The 19,734-nt window shown below is 42.1% G+C and overlaps 1 protein-coding gene across 7 annotated transcripts in view; it reads right to left on the bottom strand.

Annotated features, from left to right (window-relative positions):
- The window catches only part of PNG1 (peptide-N-glycanase 1), a 71,349-nt gene that overhangs the window by 9,028 nt on the left and 42,587 nt on the right, over positions 1–19,734 (bottom strand). For all 7 annotated transcript variants that reach the window (XM_088954798.1, XM_088954793.1, XM_088954794.1 and 4 more), the window contains exon 15: positions 19,318–19,420. In XM_088954798.1, the coding sequence (XP_088810924.1) occupies positions 19,318–19,420 (103 nt within the window). The remainder of the gene's footprint in view (positions 1–19,317; positions 19,421–19,734) is intronic.

Genomic DNA, 19,734 nt, shown 5'->3' with positions numbered 1-19,734 from the left:
GGAAACTCCTTAGCCTTTCAATTTCTTCATCACTAAATGGCCCCTGACTTGAGTGTTCTTGCTGCGGGATTGTGGAGACATTATGGGCCTGTTGAACTGCTTTCGAAACTCCTCGATTTCCCCTGTGGGAGGTTTCCCATGAAGTTTCCAACAACGATCTTTTGTGTGTCTGGGCTTCTTGCAATAAGGGCACCAGAGGTTATTGTTAGAGTCACGCGTGGTTGTGTCATGAGCCAAGTTGTGATTGTTCTCACCCTTTGAACCACTGTAATTTCCTCCCCTGACTACCATGGCTGAGCCTTCGGGATCTTAAAAAAAAACTTTCTAAGTCAATCCCTATAATTAAGGGAATCAATCCCTATAATTAAGGGACTAACCCTTTTAATCCCCATATTTAAGGGATTATATTTTTCCACAATCCTAGGAATACATATTCACATAATTCTATTTTTACACAATTACCAAATATAAATGCAAACTACCAAATATACATCTACACCAGTAATTCCACGTTTTCCAACAGTTCCTTAGCCACACTAATACACAAGTAGTATGTGCCATAGCTCTATATTCTGCCTCTACACTGCTTCTTGCCACAACTGTCTGCTTCTTACTTTTCCATGTCACCAGATTACACCCAAGAAAAGTGCAATAGCCTGTGGTAAATCTCCTATCAAATACAGAACCGACCCAATCAGCATCAATATATCCTTCTATCTCATGTTTTCCACCACTTCTATATATCAAACCGCGACCAGGAGCCCCCTTTAAATACTTCACATTTAACCGCATCCCAATATGGCACCAGAGGTTTCTGCATGAACTGACTTACCACACTAACTGCGAATGAAATGTCTGGCCGAGTGATGGTTAGGTAGTTTAGTTTACCTACCAACCGTTGGTATCTACTAGGGTCTTCAAACGCTTCACCCATATCACTGCTCAGCTTAGTGTTTGTTTCCATAGGAGTTTCAGCTGGTTTAGCACCTAACAAACCTGCTTCTTCAAGCAAATCAAGAGCATATTTCCTCTGACACAAGTTAATACCATGCTTGGACCTTGCTACCTCTATCCCCAAGAAATACTTCAATTTAAAAAGGTCCTTTGTTTGAAAATGTTCCTGTAGAAAGATCTTCAACCTGTCAATGCCCATTTTATCATTCCCGGTAATGACAATTTCATCTACACACTCCACTAATAGGACCTTCCCTACCTAAGAGTCATGACTGAAGACGGAATGGTCAACTTGGCACTGTTTCATACCAAACTTCTTTACTACCTCACTAAGTCTGCCAAACCATGCTCAAGGAGACTATTTAAGCCCATAAATAGCCTTCAGTAGCCGACACACCTTACCATCCTCCCCCTAAGCGACAAACCCCGGTGGTTGCTCCATATAGACCTCCTCGAACAGATCACCATGCAAGAAGGCATTCTTGATATCAAGCTGATAGAGGGGCCAATCATACATCGCAGCAAGAGAAATCACAACACGAACTGAACCATCCTAGCAACCGGGGAGAAAGTCTCTGTGTAATCATTACCATAGGTTTGGGAATACCCTTTGGTAACCAATCTAGCTTTCAGTCGCTCTACACTACCATCAGGTAAGTACTTAACCGTATAAACCCATTTACAGCCAACAACCTGCTTACTAGGAGGAAGAGTGGTGAGTTCCCATGTATGATTATGAGCCAGAGCTGAAAGTTCTTCCATCGCACGGTACCATCCTGGAGAGGCAAGGGCTTCCTAGACATCCTTGGGTATAACAACAGAGGATAACAAAGAGATAAGTTGGCGATAGGAAGTGGAAAGGTGAGTCAATGAAACATAATTAGAAATATGATGAATGGTACAATTGCGCTTACCTTTCTGCAAGGCAATGGGAAGATCAAGATTAGATACTGGGGTAGGGGCTGGTGTGGTAACAACTACCGGATCTGTTGACGATGATGAAGCTGGAGGAGGTGCCGGTACATGTGGGTGATGTGTATACACGTGATGGATCGGTGGTCGTTCAACAGGTGGTGGCACCGGAGGCAAAGACTTGGTCACTGCGGGAACAAGGGGAACAGAGTCCACAACTGGAAGAGGAAGGAGAGGAGGTGATGAGGAGGAAGAAATATTACCGGACCCCAAGAAGAATGGAGTAGACTCAAAGAAAGTAACATCAGCACATACAAAGGAACGTTGAGAGCAAGGGTGACAACACTTATACCTTTTCTGAGTCCGGGAATAGCCAAGGAAGATGCACTTAATAGACCGTGCATCTAACTTGTCCATTCCTAGCCCCAGATTATGAACAAAACAAACACATCCAAAAACTCAATGAGAGAGAGGAAACGGAGACAAGGTAGGAAACAATGTGGTGAATGGGGAATGACCATCAAGGACAGACGTGGGCATCCGGTTAACCAAGAAGCAGGAAGTAAGTACTGCATCACTCCATAAGGATTTGGGAACATTCATGTGATGCATGAGGGACCGAGCTGTTTCTAAGAGGTGACGATTCTTTCTCTCAGCCACCCCGTTTTATTGTGGGGTATAGGTACATGAAGCCTGATGGATAATGCCATGTTGGTCTAGGTAGTCTTGAAATGATGAAGAGAGATATTCACGGCTATTATCAGAACAAAAAATTTTAACGTAAACACCAAATTGGTTGCGAATCTCAACATAAAACTTTTGGAAAATGGTAAACAATTCACTTCTTTCTTTCATTAAATAAAGCCACATCATCCTTGAATAATCATCAACAAAAATGACAAAATATTTATATCCATTGTATGACATCACTTTATAAGGACCCCAAACATCTGAATGAACCAAAGAAAAATGATTCAATACACGATTATCAACTCTAGGACTAAAGGGAACATGATGACGTTTCCTCAACTGACACGACTCACAATCTAAAACAAAAAGATGACTCAATGAAGGAACCAAAGACTTCAAAACTTTCAGTGAAGGATGACCAAATCGACAGTGCCACTAGAGAGGAGAGAGGGACGACTAGAGAGTTGTTGACGTACTTCCACCACCATCAAGATAATGCAATCCACCAACTTCATGCCCTCCACCAATCTTCATCCCCGTCTTGAGATCCTGAAAAACACACGAAGAGGGGTAAAAGGTAATTGAGCAATTAAGAGACTTGGTAAACTTACTAATAGACATAAGATTAAAAGGAAATTTAGGGATATACAAAACTGAGGATAGGAATATAGGGTCCAGGTCAACATTGCCAACGCCACAAATGGAGGATGTGGAACCATTAGCAAGGGTAACAGACTGTGATGTTGGGCAATGAGAGAGGGAAGAAAACACACCTAGAGTTTTAGTCATGTGATCGAAGGCTCCAGAATCAATAATCCAAGGATGGGGTGTGGATGCCAGACAAGCCATACCTGAGTGTGCAAGAGTGGTCGTGTTCTGCTGAGATGTGGCCTGTACTAACCTCTCATACTCATCACGGGGAATACTCATCATCTCCTTCCCAGCAACATCTGTGGATGTAGGAGGTACCTGATCGGCTAAATGGCTCTCTTGTCTGAAGCTACTATCACTGGTCACGACATGATTGGCCCAAGTTGAAGGTGGACCATGCAAGTCATAGCAATAATTGATGGTATGTCCATCCATACCACAATGTGTACACCTCCTTGGACCCGAACTACGTCCTCTGCCATGGGCTCCCCCTGAATCTCGACCTCCAGTACGACCACCACCACAGTTATATGTAGGTCCACTACCACCACTCCGGCCATATGCCGGTCCACTACGGCCAGATTGAGCTCCCCGAGCTCCACCTCTAACACCACGGCCTCTAGATACTACTAGAGCCGATCTATCGAAAATATTAGGGATCTCAGTAGATCCAATGGAAATCCTCGAGTCGAGCAAACACCTCTTCTAAGGAAGGGAGATCTGACCCTCCTAGTATCTGAGCCCGCACTAGTTCATATTCAGATTTCAGCCCCACCAAAAACCGAGTCACATCAAGTTATTCTTTCTGTTGTTGCTAAATTTTGACGTCAGAAGTGAGGGGGTGATAAACATTCAATTCATTACGAATGTTTCTCATACTAGCATAGTACTCCTCAAGACTCTGATTACCCTATTGTAGATTAAAGTATTCCTGGTACAACTGATATACTTTGGTTGTGTTTTCTTGACACAAATACAGCTTCTTAGCATGGTCCCACACTTCTTTGGCAGTATCAAGGAACATGAAATTTACACTAATCTTGGGTTCCATACTATTCCATAGCCATGTGATAATTTGTGCATCTGCCTGCTCCCAATCATCATACTCAAGAGAATTGGTGGAAGGTTTTTCATCCCTTATGTGCATCACCTTCTTCTTTGCCTTAAGAAAGACTTCTACAGATTTGGCCCAAGGTACATAATTTTTTCCATTCAACTTAATGGAGGTCATTTGAACATTCAGGTAGTCAGTAGGGACCATCACACTAGTCTTACTATCACTGTTGTCTCCCATTGCTGAATTCGACAAACTGCACACTAGATCACACTACACACTGATTTCAGCACTTACTACTGCTGCAAATTGCACTCTTTACACCACAAACCCAACTCCACAACTGCCTGAAACTTCCCAACACTGTTTGAGGAACACCCCCCCTTTGAATCACACTGAAGGGTGCACAAACCCTAGCACACTAAAATCTGAAATCCCACCATACAGTCTGAAATAGACTTCTCATTTGATTCACACAAAACAACAAAAAAAATGCATAAAACCTCTTACCTAATCATTGAAAATCAGACCACACAAGACACCCACTGCACCACACAAATCAGCCCTCTTCTCTTCATCGATTAGGGAAGGGCTTCTTAGAAACTGCAGCAACCGACCACAAGCACCACACAAGACACCCACTGCATCACACAAATCAGCCCTCTTCACTCCTTTTCAGCTCTGTCCCTTATCTCTAGCTGATGGCAAAGAAAATAAGAGAAACCCCTAGGCTGGGTGCGCAGATAACAGAATTCTGGGCAGATCTGATTTGCTCAGTTTGGCTCTAATACCATGTTAGTGTTCGGTTTGCCTATTAGACTGATAACAGTCAAGGAAGGGAGAGAGAAGAGAGGAGAGAAAGAGAGAAAGGAGAAGAGCAGAAGAGAAAAAAAGGATAAAAGATTCTGGTTCGAATGAGAGAAAAAATTCACTCTCCCATTCGGCTAGATGTATTTTATATTACTAAAATAATGTGGAAAAGTCACATATGCCCCTAGTTAAGTTAGGGACATTAAATCTAACATAAACTTACACATCAACACCTAAACACAAGCACAAAGACAGAATTACCCCTACATACTCAACACTAACACAAACCATATAGGGACTTCTTCAATCTGCATACATTTCCCTTTTCTGCATCACTATAGAAACCAGCAGGAAGATCCATATACACATTTTCTTGCAGGTCCCCATTGAGAAAGCATTTTTCACATAAAGTTGGAAGAGGGGCCAAGAGTATGTAGCAACAAGAGAGAGAAGGATCCGGACTGAGTTCATTTTTGCAACTGGTGCAAAGGTCTCTAGGTAATCTATGCCATAGGTTTGAGTGTACCTTTTTGCAACCAGCCTTGCCTTATACCTTTCTATGCTTCCATCCGCCTTGTATTTCACTGTATAAACCCATCTGCATCCAATTGTCTCCTTGCCCTCTGGTAGATCCACAATCTCTCACATCTGATTCTTAATTAAAGCTTCCATTTTTTCCTGCATAGATGTCTTCCACTCAGGTTTGGAGAGAGCCTCATTGACACCCTTGGGTATAGACACGGAGTCGAGGGAAAAAATGAAGGCCCAGTAAGGAGAAAGTCCACTATAAGAGAGATAGTGTGAGATACAATGAACAATACACTTTCTCTTCCCTTTTCTGAGTGCAATAAGAAGGTCAAGGTCATCTGCAATGGGGTTAGTGGAATCAATAGGAACTAAAACATCAGACGAAGCTAGAGGCATACCTGAGTCAATGTCAGCCGAATCTGGTCTCCGAGGAGTCGATAGGAAGTGATGTAGGTTCTTCTGCTATGGAATTGTTGACATAATTTAGTTGTTAGGGTCCGTTTGGCTAGTTAAAGCATTTTTTTATTTTCCGTTATTTCTGTTATTGCACTCACTTACAGCACGGGCACAAGGGTCTTTTCCCTTCTTATTTTTGCCGCTCTATATAATAGAAGTTGGCGCCGCCAACACTGTTCTATTGCTCCAAACCTTTTCTTCTTCCTTTCTTCCTTCTCCTCTTCTCTCTTCTTCCCTTCTCTTCTCTACTTCCTCATATTTCAATAGGATTTATTGCCAAGATGGTATTAGAGCTAGGTTGTTGAATCTGGGCAACCGAGTTTTTTCTCTTCAAGTTGCTGAATCTGGGCGGAACAGAGGACTGAATCTGGGCTGATCAAATCAGATCTTGGGTAGTAAAGACTTGCCATCAGTCCAGGAGGTGTATGCCTTAGTGTAGTCAGAAGAGAGTAGAAGTGTGATGAATTGTGTAGAAGGGGAGTCAGTTGCCTTAGCTGTTCGGGGAAATTCAGATACAAATGTCGGAGGTGCTTTTAAGAAAGGTAACTCTCAGAAGAGAACAGATGATAAGAGTAAACTTTGGTACACTCACTGCCAGAAGACAAGACACATGAGAGATACATGTTGGGATCTCCATGGAAAACCTAAATGGGCACAGGATTTGGGTAAGAAGTCAACACCTGATCAGGGCAAGAAACCAAGTCAACAAAATCAGAAAAAGTATAACTCAACTGATATGGCGTCGCCAAAGACTAGTCCATTGGTAACTCAGGAGAGGCATCCCAGTTCTGACCCTAAGAAATTATCAACTCCTTTCGTGACCATTTGGAATTGTATGATAGGACTCTCTGCCAGATGGATTCTGGTCCTACGCCCTCTATCTCTTTCGCGTCTACATCAGGTAACGCTACCACTGCCTTCCATGTGTCATCTCATACCACTGATTCTCCTTGGGTTATTGGCTCCGGAGCCTCAAACCACATGACCGGTAAGTCAAATTTATTTCAAACATATAACCTTCTCTCTGGGAGAGATAAGGTGAGACTAGCTGATGGTTCTTTCTCTACCATAACTGGCCAAGGTACCATACTTCTCCCACTCGGCCTTATCCTTTCTAATGTACTGCATGCTCCGAAATTACCTATAAATTTGTTGTCCATTAGTAGTATAACTCACTCCTTGAACTGTTCAGTCACTTTTTTTCCACCTTCATGTGTGTTTCAGGATTTGGCCTCGGGGAAGACGATTGGTAGAGGAAGCATGCTGGTCTTGTAGCTACAGATTCCATGAGTTTGTCCAGTGAGAGTCAAGCCTATTTATGGCATAGTCGTCTTGGTCATCTTTCTTTTGAGTCATTAAAAATTATGTTCCCAAAGTTGTTTGAGACCTTGTCAATGAGTCAGTAAAGTGTTAGACATGTCAATTGAGTAAACATTGTAGAAGTTCTTTACCTTTGAGAAATAAAATATCTGAATTTCCATTTCATATTGTTTATTCTGATGTTTGGGGCCCTGTTACTCTACCCAGTGAGGCTGGATATAAGTACTTCATTACCTTGATTGATGATTACTTTAGATACACTTGGGTTTACCCTATGCGATCTAGAGATGAAGTGCCAAAAAATGTGAAAGACTTTCAACGCATGGTGTTCACTCAGTTCCAAACTGAAATCCATATCTTCCAGTCGGACAATGCAAAGGAATACTTCCATAGTGATCTCACAGAGTTTTTTGCTTCGAGTGGGTCACTTCAGCGAAGCTCTTGTGCCAGGACACCCCAACAAAATGGTGTTGTTGAACGAAAGAACCGTCACCTTCTCGAAGTAGCTCGTGGCTTATTAATTCATATGAATGTGCCAAAACGTTTTTTGGATGGATGCAGTTTTGTGTGCTACATACATCATCAATTGTATGCCATCTCGGTTACTAGATTATAAGGCCCCACATTAGCTTATGTTTCCTATAGAGGTAAGCTTGATTCTCGGGCTATTCCTTGTGTTTTCCTTGGTTACCCTTTATCTCAAAAGGGGTATCACTGCTATGATCCTACCTATCGCAAGTACTATGTCTCCATTGATGTACCCTTCTTTGAGAATCAACCCTTCTTCTTGGTTTCTCCTCAGGGGGAGAGTAGGGTTGAGGAGAAACAGGCGGCTCAAACTCAACTACCTCCTTTACCTGATCCTCCTCCATTCCGGGTCTTTCATCATCGCCATAAAAGCCAACAGAGTTCAAGAGTCGTGGAACCTGACACTATGCAACCAACATCATCGGATTCACCAGAGGCAGATCCGTCTCATCAACCAGGTACAATTGCTCCTATCGATATGCCTGTTCCTCTCAATGTTGATTCCCCAGTCATCAATGATCTTGATGTTCCTATTGCTAAGAGAAAGGGTGTTAGATCTTATACCACTAATCATCCTATCTCTAATTTTGTGTCCTATGATCACATTTCACCTTCATTCCGTGCATTCCTCTTTTTTGTGGATAGTGTCCCCGTTCCTAAGAATGTGGCAGAAGTTTTATCTAAACCTGAATGGACAGATGCAATGCAGGAAAAAATTGATCGTTACACAAAAATGGCACTTGGGAGTTGGTGGATCTTCCTGAAGGGAAGGAACCAGTGGGTTGCAAGTGGGTGTTCACAGTGAAACACAAAGCTAATGGAATTGTTGAAAGGTACAAGGCTAGACTGGTAGCAAGAGGTTTTACACAGGTATATGGAGTGGACTATGCAGAGATTTTTGCTCCAGTAGCCAAGATGAACTCTATCAGGATTCTTCTTTCATTGGCAGCAAATCTTGACTGGGAACTTCACCAATTGGACATCAAAAATGCTTTCTTGAATGGTGACTTGGAAGAGGAAGTGTACATGACCCAACCTCCAAGTTTTTGTGCCAAATGCAGTGAACAAAAGGTGTGCAGGTTAAAAAAAATCTTTATATGGGTTGAAACAATCACCTCGGGCTTGGTTTAGTAAGTTCCATTTAGCAATTCAATAGATGGGGTTCAAACAATGCCAATCAGATCACACTCTATTTGTGAAAAGAGGTGAAGGGAAAATTGCAGCTCTAATTGTGTATGTGGATGACATAGTGATCACAAGAGATTGGGAGGCTGAAATACGAAGACTAAAAAAATTCTTAGCCACTCAATTTGAGGTGAAAGATCTAGGCCCCTTACGTTATTTCCTTGGAATTGAAGTTGCCCGCTCTCACAAGGGCATCTTTATTTCCCAACGGAAATATGTACTAGATCTACTAGAAGATACAGGCAAGTTGGGGGTAAAACCAATTGACTCACCAGTTAAATCTAATCATCAGTTGGGAGACAGTTAGGGAGAGTTTTTGAAAGATGTGAAGAAGTTCTAGAGACTCGTAGGGAGACTCTTGTATTTGTCTATGACCAGGCCTGATATTGCTTATGCAATGGGTGTCCTTAGTCAGTTCATGCACAATCCTAGGACAACTCACTTTGAAGCTGTAGAGAGGATCCTTAGATACCTCAAAGAAGTTTCCCGGAGCTGGTTTGTTGTTCCAGAAACATGGTCACTTAAAGGTGGAAGTATATACTGATGCTGATTGGGCAGGAGAAGTTGATGACCGAAAGTCTACCAATGGATATTGTGCCTTTGTAGGAGGAAACCTGGTCACATGGAGAAGTAAAAAATGGTGTGGTGGCTAGATCTAGTGTTGAAGCAGAATATAGAGCGATGTCTCATGGGGTTGTTGAAATCATGTGGATAAGAAATCTGTTAGGTGAACTAGGTTTTGTAGTGAGCAATCCTATGTCACTCTACTGTGACAATAAAGCTGCCATCAATATTGCTGCTAATCCAGTCCTTCATGATAAGACGAAACACATTGAAGTGGACAAGCATTTTATTAGAGAGAAACTTGTAAATGGAAAAATGTGTACTCCATATGTCAGCTAAGAAGAACAACTTGTAGATATCTTCACCAAAGGTCTTCATCATGTGCGGTACAATGATTTGTGTGACAAGTTGGGCATGATTGACATCTATGCTCCAACTTGAGGGGGAGTGTTGAAATAATTTAGTTATTTGTGTTAGGGTCTGTTTGGCTAGTTAAAGCGTTTTTTTTCTGTTATTTTTGTTATTGTACTCACTTACAACAGGGGCACAAGAGTCTTTTCCCTTCTTATTTCTGCCACCCTATATAATATTTCAATCGGACTTATTGCCAAGAGGAATCAACCTCCCTGTGAAGTCGCAGGCGTAGGCGCTGTCCTGTGAAGCATTGAGAGACATGACACAAGGGAGGTGGTAAAGTAGGTGACATAGGAGGGTCGGACATTGCAGTGGACATGGGGACTAGAACTAGAAGCGGAATAGATTGCTCACTTCCCCAAAACACTCCCCTAAGAAGAACCCCCCCGGAAGAAAGGTGTGGACTCAAAAAAGGTGACATCCATAGTAACATACCAACTCCCAGAGGCTGAGTCATAGGAACAATATCCATTCTGGTTTTCTGCATACCCAAGAAAGACACACTTCTTTGACTTCGGGTCAAACTTCGAGCAATGAGGACCAAGAACATGGACAAAGCAAACACAACCAAATACCCTGAGAGGAAAGTGGAACACCTCTCCCTCTGGAAAAAGAAGGCTGAACGGGGTGCTATATCCAAGAATACGATAAGGCACCCAATTGAAAAAAAAAACTACTATGAGAACTGCATCACCCCAAAACCAAACTGGGACAGTAGAGGTTATCATCATGCTCCTTGCAATCTCTACAATGTGTCTATTCTTTATTTCTGCTACACCATTTTGCTGTGGAGTGTAAGAACAACTGCTCTGATGGATTACTCCATACTCTGATAGATAAGATGCTAGGTTCTTTTCAAAATATTCCTTGGCATTGTCTGACCTTAACACTTTCACTCGTACCCCAAACTGCGTTAGCACCATCTGATGAAATTGTCGAACCAAGGATGGCACCTCATCACGGGATCTCGTCAAGTATATCCAAGAGTACCGAGAAAAATCATCCACAAATAAAAGAAAGTACCGATAGCCACCCATAGAAGAAACATGGTATGGTCCCCACACATCAGTATGAATCAAATCAAAAGAAGAACATCTTTTATTACTAGCCTTAAAGGAATGTCTACAATGTTTTCCAAGTTGACAACCTTTACACTCTAAACTGGACAAACTAACAGACTCAAATAGCTTTGGAAATAAGAAACGCAAAGAAGAAAAAGACACGTGCCCTAACCGATTATGCCAAAGCATAATCTGACCCATAAACTCTGCCTCAAAATCCCTGCTAACATGATGACTCTGATGACTAGGAAGCACATCCATAAGGTAGATTCCATTCACCTTACGACCACTCCCAATCGTCCCCTTTGAATCTAGATCCTACAAAACATAATGGTTAGGAGAGAAAGTCACTGAGCAATTCAAATTCTTTGTCAAACTACTAGCAGATAATAGGTTAGTACTTAGTCTAGGAAAATGGAGGACAAAGGGTAGGGAAATGCTATCAGTTATCTTGACAGACCCCTTCCCAACAAAGGGAACATGAGATCCATCAGTTGTGGAAACTCTACCTTTGCCAAAGCAGAGGTGGTAAGAGGAGAAAATGATGGAAATGTTGGTCATATGCTCTGAGGCTCCAAAATCTATAATCCAAGGAAGTCCCTCCTTACCTGTACTAGAAACATAGTTTGTAGTGGCATGTGAACTACCTGTTTGTGCAAAAGAAGTAGAATGTCCACCTCCTGATCCGCCTAAACCTAGCTGTCCACCCGACAATGGATTAGGGCTGACTATATCTCGTTGATTAAGTAATTGCCCATATCTCTCCAATACGGCCCTCACTACAGCTACTGCAACAGACTCCAAAGAAGATGTAGTAGGAGGTCCAAGCAAGTCATTAGTTACTGCCATGTTCGCATTACCCTTCTTGCTTCTAAGTTTGTTCGGCACAAGGTAAGGGTGAAGCTTCCAATAGGTATCTCTGGTATACTTAGGCTTCTTACAATAGTCACATATCAAATCCTTTTATTTTCCTTCCTGAGTTCATTTCCACCCCTATCCCTGCTCTTCTTAGGTTTCACTGTGCTAACCATAGCACTGCTCAAGACCTGGATTCCTCATCATCACATTCCTCCTACTCTCCTCTCTTGTTACAAAGGCATATGCCTGAGAGAGAGTAACGCTATCTCTGGAAAGAATATGTTGTGCAATGTCATACTCGGGGTTAAGTCTAGCAAGAAACTCAAAAACCCTATTCTTCTCTAAAAGTTTCTAGTAGGTTGCTGCATCCTTGCTACTTTCCCAAACCACAGTCTTCAAATGATCTATCTCTTGCCATAGGGTTTTAAGGGCCAAAAAATAAACAACAATAAACTTATCTCCCTGTCTCGTAGCAATTACCTGGTTTTTCAACCGGTAAGCTCTAGCAACATTCTCACATTGTGAATAGGTTTCTGCAACCCCATCCCAAATCTCCTTAACTGTGTTAGCCCACAAAAAGTTTTTACTTATATGGGGCAGCATAGAATTGCACAACCAAGTCATTACATATAGTTCTCCTATACCCATCGGGAGTAATTAGTCTCGGGCTTCACTTCCTCACCAGTGACATACCCGAACTTCCCACGAGCACCAATGGTCATCTTTGCAGATTGTGACCATTCTAAATAGCTTGTACCATCTAACTAAACTGTAGTGATGGTCCCAGCCCCATAAAGGTCTCCAGCACCTCCTCCCCCTTGTCCCATCTCACTCCCCAGTTTGTTTTCAACTCAATGGCCCTCCATTATTCTCAAAAAAGGGTTAGAAAATCACTTTGAGATGAAACTTCAGGTAATTATCTCCTTCAGGCACCACAGACACCCTTCCAGTACCCTAGAAGCTCCTCCCTCCAAAGATTCCTTTTTTGTAGGAGCAAGAGAAGAGAGAGAAGAAACATCCGCTCCCTCCAGAGGCTTCCAAAACAGGTGGGACTTGAAACCGCCCCTTCAAAAAACTTCAAGGAACTCAAAAAAAAAAAAACTAGGGCGCCACTTCCTAGCTCAAAAATGAAGAGTCCCACAAAAACAGGTCTCTCTTCCTTTCTCCAGTTTTTCCTGATTTTGGTGAAAAACCCTAGACCACAAGGAAAAGCAAATCCACCAAAAATTCCAAAAACTAGGCTTACCTGAGGTCTTCGATCAGCCTCACACCTCACCATGCGGTTGGCCGATCTAGGGCTGCATGATGGAGCAGCTCAAGTAGTCTTCGGTTTACTCTGATACCAAGTAGAAAAGCTGATAGTTGTTTTTAAATATAAACTTTATGAAAAAAAAAGGAGCTGAAAGGTTTCAATTAGAAAGAAAGAGAAGTAGTAGAAGAGAATAAGAGGTAGCCTAAAAGAATTAGTGCTGGCTGCCCCCTTCCTTTGATTTATATACATTATAAAAAGAATGTACAAATACAAGAATACCATTAGTAGGTCGGCTACTAGTAAGTAGCTGAAAAGGCATAGCTTAACTTAACATAAACTGATGGGCCTAAGGCCCAATAATGCCTAACTGTTATAATTCAGCCTGCCTTTGAATTTTGTTTGTCTATTAGCAGTCAAGAAGAATGAGAAAGAAAGAGGAAAGAAAGAGAGAAAGAAAAGGAGGAGAAAAGTCTGGTTCGAATTAGGGAAAATCAAACCCTACCATTCGGCCAGACATGTTTTTATATTATTAATATAATGGAAAAGACACAAGTGCCCTTATTTAAGTAAGAGACACTAGTTCTAATATAATAATACAGATTAGCAACCTCAACAAGTATACCCCTACGCTAACACTCCCCCTCAAGCTAGTGAGTATATATCATATAATCCCAGCTTGTTACATATGTAGTCCACTCTTCCCCGACTCAACCCTTTGGTAAATAAGTCAGACCACTGGTTTCCCATATTAACGTATGCAGTGTCTATCACTCCATTCAGCACCTTCTCTCTCACAAGGTGACAGTCAACCTCAATGTGCTTGGTTCTTTCATGAAACACCGGATTAGAAGAAATATGAACTACAACCTAATTGTCACAATAGAGCTTCATTAGAGTACTAATGCCGTACCCTATCTCCTGTAGAAGGTTCCTTAGCCACACTAATTCACAAGCAGTATGTGCCATAGCCCTATATTCTGCCTCTGCATTGCTTCTTGCCACGACTGTTTGCTTCTTACTTTTCCAAGTCACTAGATTACCCCCTAGAAAGGTGCAATAGCCTGTGGTAGACCGCCTATCAGACAGAACCGGCCCAATCAGCATCAGTGTACCCTTCTATTTCTAGTTTTCCACCACTTTTGTATATCAAACCACGACCAAGAGCTCATTTCAAATACCGCACAATTCTTAGAACCGCATTCCAATGAGGAACCAGAGGTTTCTGCATGAACTAACTCACCACACTAACCGCAAATGAAATGTCTGGCCAAGTAATGGTTAGGTAGTTCAATTTACCTACAAGTCGCCTGTATCTGCCAGGGTCTTCAAACACTTCGCCCATATCACTGCTCAACCTAGTATTTGTTTCCATAGGTGTCTCAGTTGGTTTAGCACCTAACGAACCTGTTTCTTCCAGCAAATCAAGCACATATTTCCTCTAACACAAATTAATACCATGCTTAGATCTTGCTACCTCTATGCCCAAGAAATATTTCAATTTACCAAGGTCCTTTGTCTGAAAGTGTTCCTGTAGAAAGGTCTTCAACCTGTCAATGCCCATTTTATCATTCCCGGTAATAACGATATCATCTACATACACCACCGGTAGTATTTTTCCTGCTAGAGAGTCATGACTAAAGACGAAATGATCAACTTGGCACTGTTTCATACCAAACTTCTTGACCACCTCACTAAACCTACCAAACCATGCTCGATGAGACTGTTTAAGCCCATATATAGTCTTCTTGAGTCTGCATACCTTACCATCCTCCCCCTGAGCAACAAACCCTAGTGGTTGCTCCATGTAGACCTCCTCGAGCAAATCACCATGCAAAAAGGCATTTTTTATATCAAGCTGATATAGGGGCAAGTCATACATAGCTGCAAGAGAGATGACAACGCGAACCGACCCTATCTTAGCAACCGGGGAGAAGTTCTCTGTGTAGTCAATATCATAGGTTTGGGAATACCCTTTGGCAACCAATCGCGCTTTCAGGCGCTCAACACTACCATCAGGCAAATACTTAACGGTATAAACCCACTTACAACCAACAGCCTGCTTCCCAGGAGGAAAAGCGGTGAGGTCCCAAGTATGATTATGATGTAGGGCAGAGAGCTCTTCTTCCATAGCACGACACCACCCTGGAGAGGCAAGGGCTTCCTAGACATCCTTAGGGACAACCACTGAGGATAACAAAGAGATAAACTAGCGATGGGAGGTAGAAAGGTGAGTAAGTGAAACATGATTAGAAATAGGATGAAGGGTGCAAGTGCGTTTACCTTTCCGCAAGGCAATGGGAAGATCAAGATCAGAAACTGGTGGCGGATCTGGAGTTGGATCTGTCGACGGTGATGAAGCCGGAGGAAGAGCAACTGGTACACGTGGGCGATGTGTATACACTTGGCGGATAGGTGAACGTTCAACGGGTGGTGGCACTGGAGGCAAGGACGTAGGCACGACTGGAACAAGGGGAAGAGGATCGACAACTAGAAGTGGAAGAGGAGGCGATGAGGAGGAAGAAGCATCACCAGACCCCAAGAAGAACGAAGTAGACCCAAAGAAGGTGACATCAACACACATCAAGGAAGATGCACTTAAGTGATCGTGCATCTAACTTGTCGTTCCCGGGGCCCAGATTATGGACGAAGCAGACACATCCAAATACCCGAGGAGAAAGCGGAAATTGAGACACGGTGGGAAACAAGACATTAAATGGGGAAAGACCATCAAGGATAGACGCAGGCATCCAATTAATTAAGAAGCAAGAGGTAAGCATCACATCACTCCAAAAGGGTTTGGGAACATTCATGTGATGCATGAGGGAGCGTGCTGTTTCTAAGAGATGTCGATTCTTTCTCTCAGCCACCCCATTTTGTTGTGGGGTGTAGGTACATGAGGTCTGATGTATAATGCCATGTTGGACCAAGTATTCTTGAAATGATGAAGACAAATATTCACGGCCATTATCAGAACGAAAGATTTTAATGTGAACACCAAATTGATTGCGAATCTCAGCATAAAATTTCTGGAAGATGGTAAACAATTCACTTTTTTCTTTCATTAAATAGAGCCACGTCATCCTTGAAAAGTCATCAACAAAAATAACAAAATATCTATATCCATTGTATGACATCACTTTATAAGGACCCCATACATCTGAAGGAATCAAAGAAAAAGGACTCGACACACAGTTATCAACCCTAGAACTAAAGGGAACACGATGGTGTTTCCCAAACTGACACGACTCACAATCTAGAACAGAAAGTTGACTCAATGAAGGAACCAAAGATTTCAAAACTTTCAGCAAAAATTGACCAAATCGACAATGCCACTGGAGAGGAGAGATAGATGACTGAAGAGCTGTTGATGTTCTTCCACCACCATCAAGATAATACAATCCATCGACTTCATGCCCTCCACCAATCTTCATCCCTGTCTTGAGATCTTGAAAAACACACATAGAAGGGTAAAATGTAATGGAGCAGTTAAGTGACTTGGTCAGCTTACGAACAGACATAAGATTAAACGGAAGTTTAGGAACATACAAAACTGAGGACAGGGGTACAGAGTCCAGGTCAACATTACCAACACCACAAATAGATGATGTGGAACCATTAACAAGGGTAACAAATTGTGATGTTGAGCAATGAGAGAGGGAAGAAAACACACTTGGAGTTCCAATCAAGTGATCGGAGGCTCCAGAGTCAATAATCTAGGGATTGGGTGTGGATGCCGAACAAACCATACCTGAGTGTGCAAAAGTAGTCGTGTTCTGCTGAGACGTGGATTGAACAAACCTCTCATACTCATCATGGGGAACACTCACCATCTCCTTCCCTGAACCATCTAAAGAGGTAGGAGGCATCTGATCAGCTGAACGATTCTCCTGCCTAAAACCAGAACTGATGTCACTAGTCATGGCATGACTGGCCCAGGTTGAGGGTGGACCATGCAAGTCATAGTAATAATTAATAGTATGGCCATCCATACCACAATGAGTACACCTCCGCGGACCGGAGCCACGTCCTCTACCACGGGCTCCCCCTGAATCTCTGCCTCCAGTATGACCACCACCACGGGTATATGTAGATCCACCACTACCACTCCGGCCATATACCGGACCACTACTACCACCATGGCCAGACTGGGCTCCTCGAGCCCCACCTCTAACACCATAGCCTCTCGACACTACAAATGCTGATCTATTCGAGACATTAGAGTTCTTCGTAGATCCAATAGAAGTCCTCCGAAGTCGAACAAACACCTCCTCTAAAGACGGAAGAGCTGATCCACGTGGTATCTGGGCTCGTACTGGTTCATACTCAGATTTCAGCCCCACCAAAAAACGAGTCACATCAAACTGTTCTCTCTGTTGTTGCTGAATCTTGACAGCAGAAGTGAGGGGGTGATAAAACATTCAACTCATTACGGATGTTTCTCATACTGGCATAGTACTCCTCAAGACTCTGATTGCCCTGTTGCAGATTAAGTATTCCTAATACAGCTGATATACCCTAGTTGTATTGTCTTGACCAGAATACAATTTCTTAGCATGGTCCCACACATCTTTGGCAGTGTCAAGAAACATGAAGTTTACACTAATCCTAGGTTCCATACTATTCCATAACCACGTGCTAATCTGCGCATCCTCTTGTTCCCAATCTTCGTACTCTTGAGAATCAGTGGAGGGTTTCTCCTCTCTTATGTGCTCCACCTTCTTCTTTGCCTTAAGAAAAACTTCTACAAATTTAGCCCAAGGGACATAATTCTCCCCATTCAGTTTAATGGAGGTCATTTGAACATTCAGGTAGTCAGTAGGTATTATCACATTAGATTTGCTATCACTATTATCTCCCATTGCTGAATTCTGTTATCACTGAATTCTGCACACTTGCTGAATTCTTTTATCACTAAATTCTGCACACTACACACGACTTGATCACACTGATTTCAGCACTTAGTATTGCTGAAAGTTGCACTCATTACACCACAAACCCTACCCTACAGCTACCTGAAATCTCACCACTATATGAATACCACTTCTCCTTCAAATCACACAAAAAACAACATAAACCCCAGCACACTACAGTCTGAAATCCCACCATATGATCTGCAACATATTTCCTATATGATTCATAACAGAAAATATGCATAGAAATCCCTTACCTCATCACCTGAAGGACAACCACACAAGAAGAAAATCAGTCCACACAAGACACCCACTGCTCCACACGAACCAGCCCTACATTGATTAGGGGAGGGCTTAGAAACCACAGCAACCGACCACACAAGACACAACCAGAGGCATAGAAACCTCCAAGGGAAGAGGACGATCACTCCTTTTCAGCCCTTTCCCTGATCTCCAATCTATGGCAGAGAATTCAAGGGAAAACCCTAGATTGAGTGTGCAGAGAACAGAAATCTAGGCAGATCCAATTTGCTTAGTTCAGCTCTGATACCATGTTGTAATTCGGCCTGCCTTTGAATTCTGTTTGTCTGTTAGCAGTCAAGAAGAATGAGAAAGAGAGAGAGAAAAGGAGGAGAAAAGTCTGGTTCGAATTAGGGAAAAACAGACCCTACCATTCAACCAGACATGTTTTTATATTATTAATATAATGGAAAAGACATAAGTGCTCTTATTTAAGTAAGAGACACTAGTTCTAACATAATAATAAGATCAGCAACCTCAACAAATATAAAGACAGAAATACCCCTACGCTAACACTAACTAAATAAAGTAAATAAAAATAAAACAAAGCTGGGCCTAATAACTTAACATCGGCACAATAACTCAACAAGGTTCAATGCCCACATAGGCTAAAGTGTATAAACTCTAAATCATAGATACAACCTATGATATAGTAGATTACATATGTAAACACCAAATCCAAGGTTACTTCATCAATACATATCACTAATCCAGGTCAGACACACCTTGGTTCAGGTGAAGCACACCTCACAAAATGGGCCTCGCCCTATCAGTCTAGACACACCTGAGGTATGACTTTAAAGCATTGGTTTAACATCTAGTGGCTTACTTTGTTATTACATGGTTATACATTTAATTAAAGAATCTTACCAATCCATTGGATCCCTCTCTGGAGCATCATTTGCTGACATCAATTCATAGGCCTCTAGATTGTGCATCTTTCCATCCATTATCTTGTATATTATCCAACTACCTACATTGATTAAAACAGTTACTAATATATATGGAACCAAGAATTTCAGAATCAAAGATATTTCTGCACAGAACAACCTAAGAAGAAAAGTAAAAAAAAAAAATGCAGTGTAGATAAAGATCATACAAGTTAGATACTCTCCTTGGAATCTAAATATGTTTCAATACTGGGTTTTCATTACTAGTTGGGACCCGTGCAATGTGCAGGCTTTGTTAAGTAAAATTGAAACAGAGGGATCCCTATGACATTTCCAATTGAGCCAAAACAGTCTAACTCCAACTCAAAGTCTCAAACATTATTTTTGGTGACTTAAC

This window comes from Nelumbo lutea, chromosome 7 (assembly GCF_056320005.1).
Source record: "Nelumbo lutea isolate HS-2025 chromosome 7, American lotus-T2T, whole genome shotgun sequence".
Taxonomy (NCBI): Eukaryota; Viridiplantae; Streptophyta; class Magnoliopsida; order Proteales; family Nelumbonaceae; genus Nelumbo; species Nelumbo lutea.
This window is presented reverse-complemented; position numbering and strand designations above follow the sequence as displayed.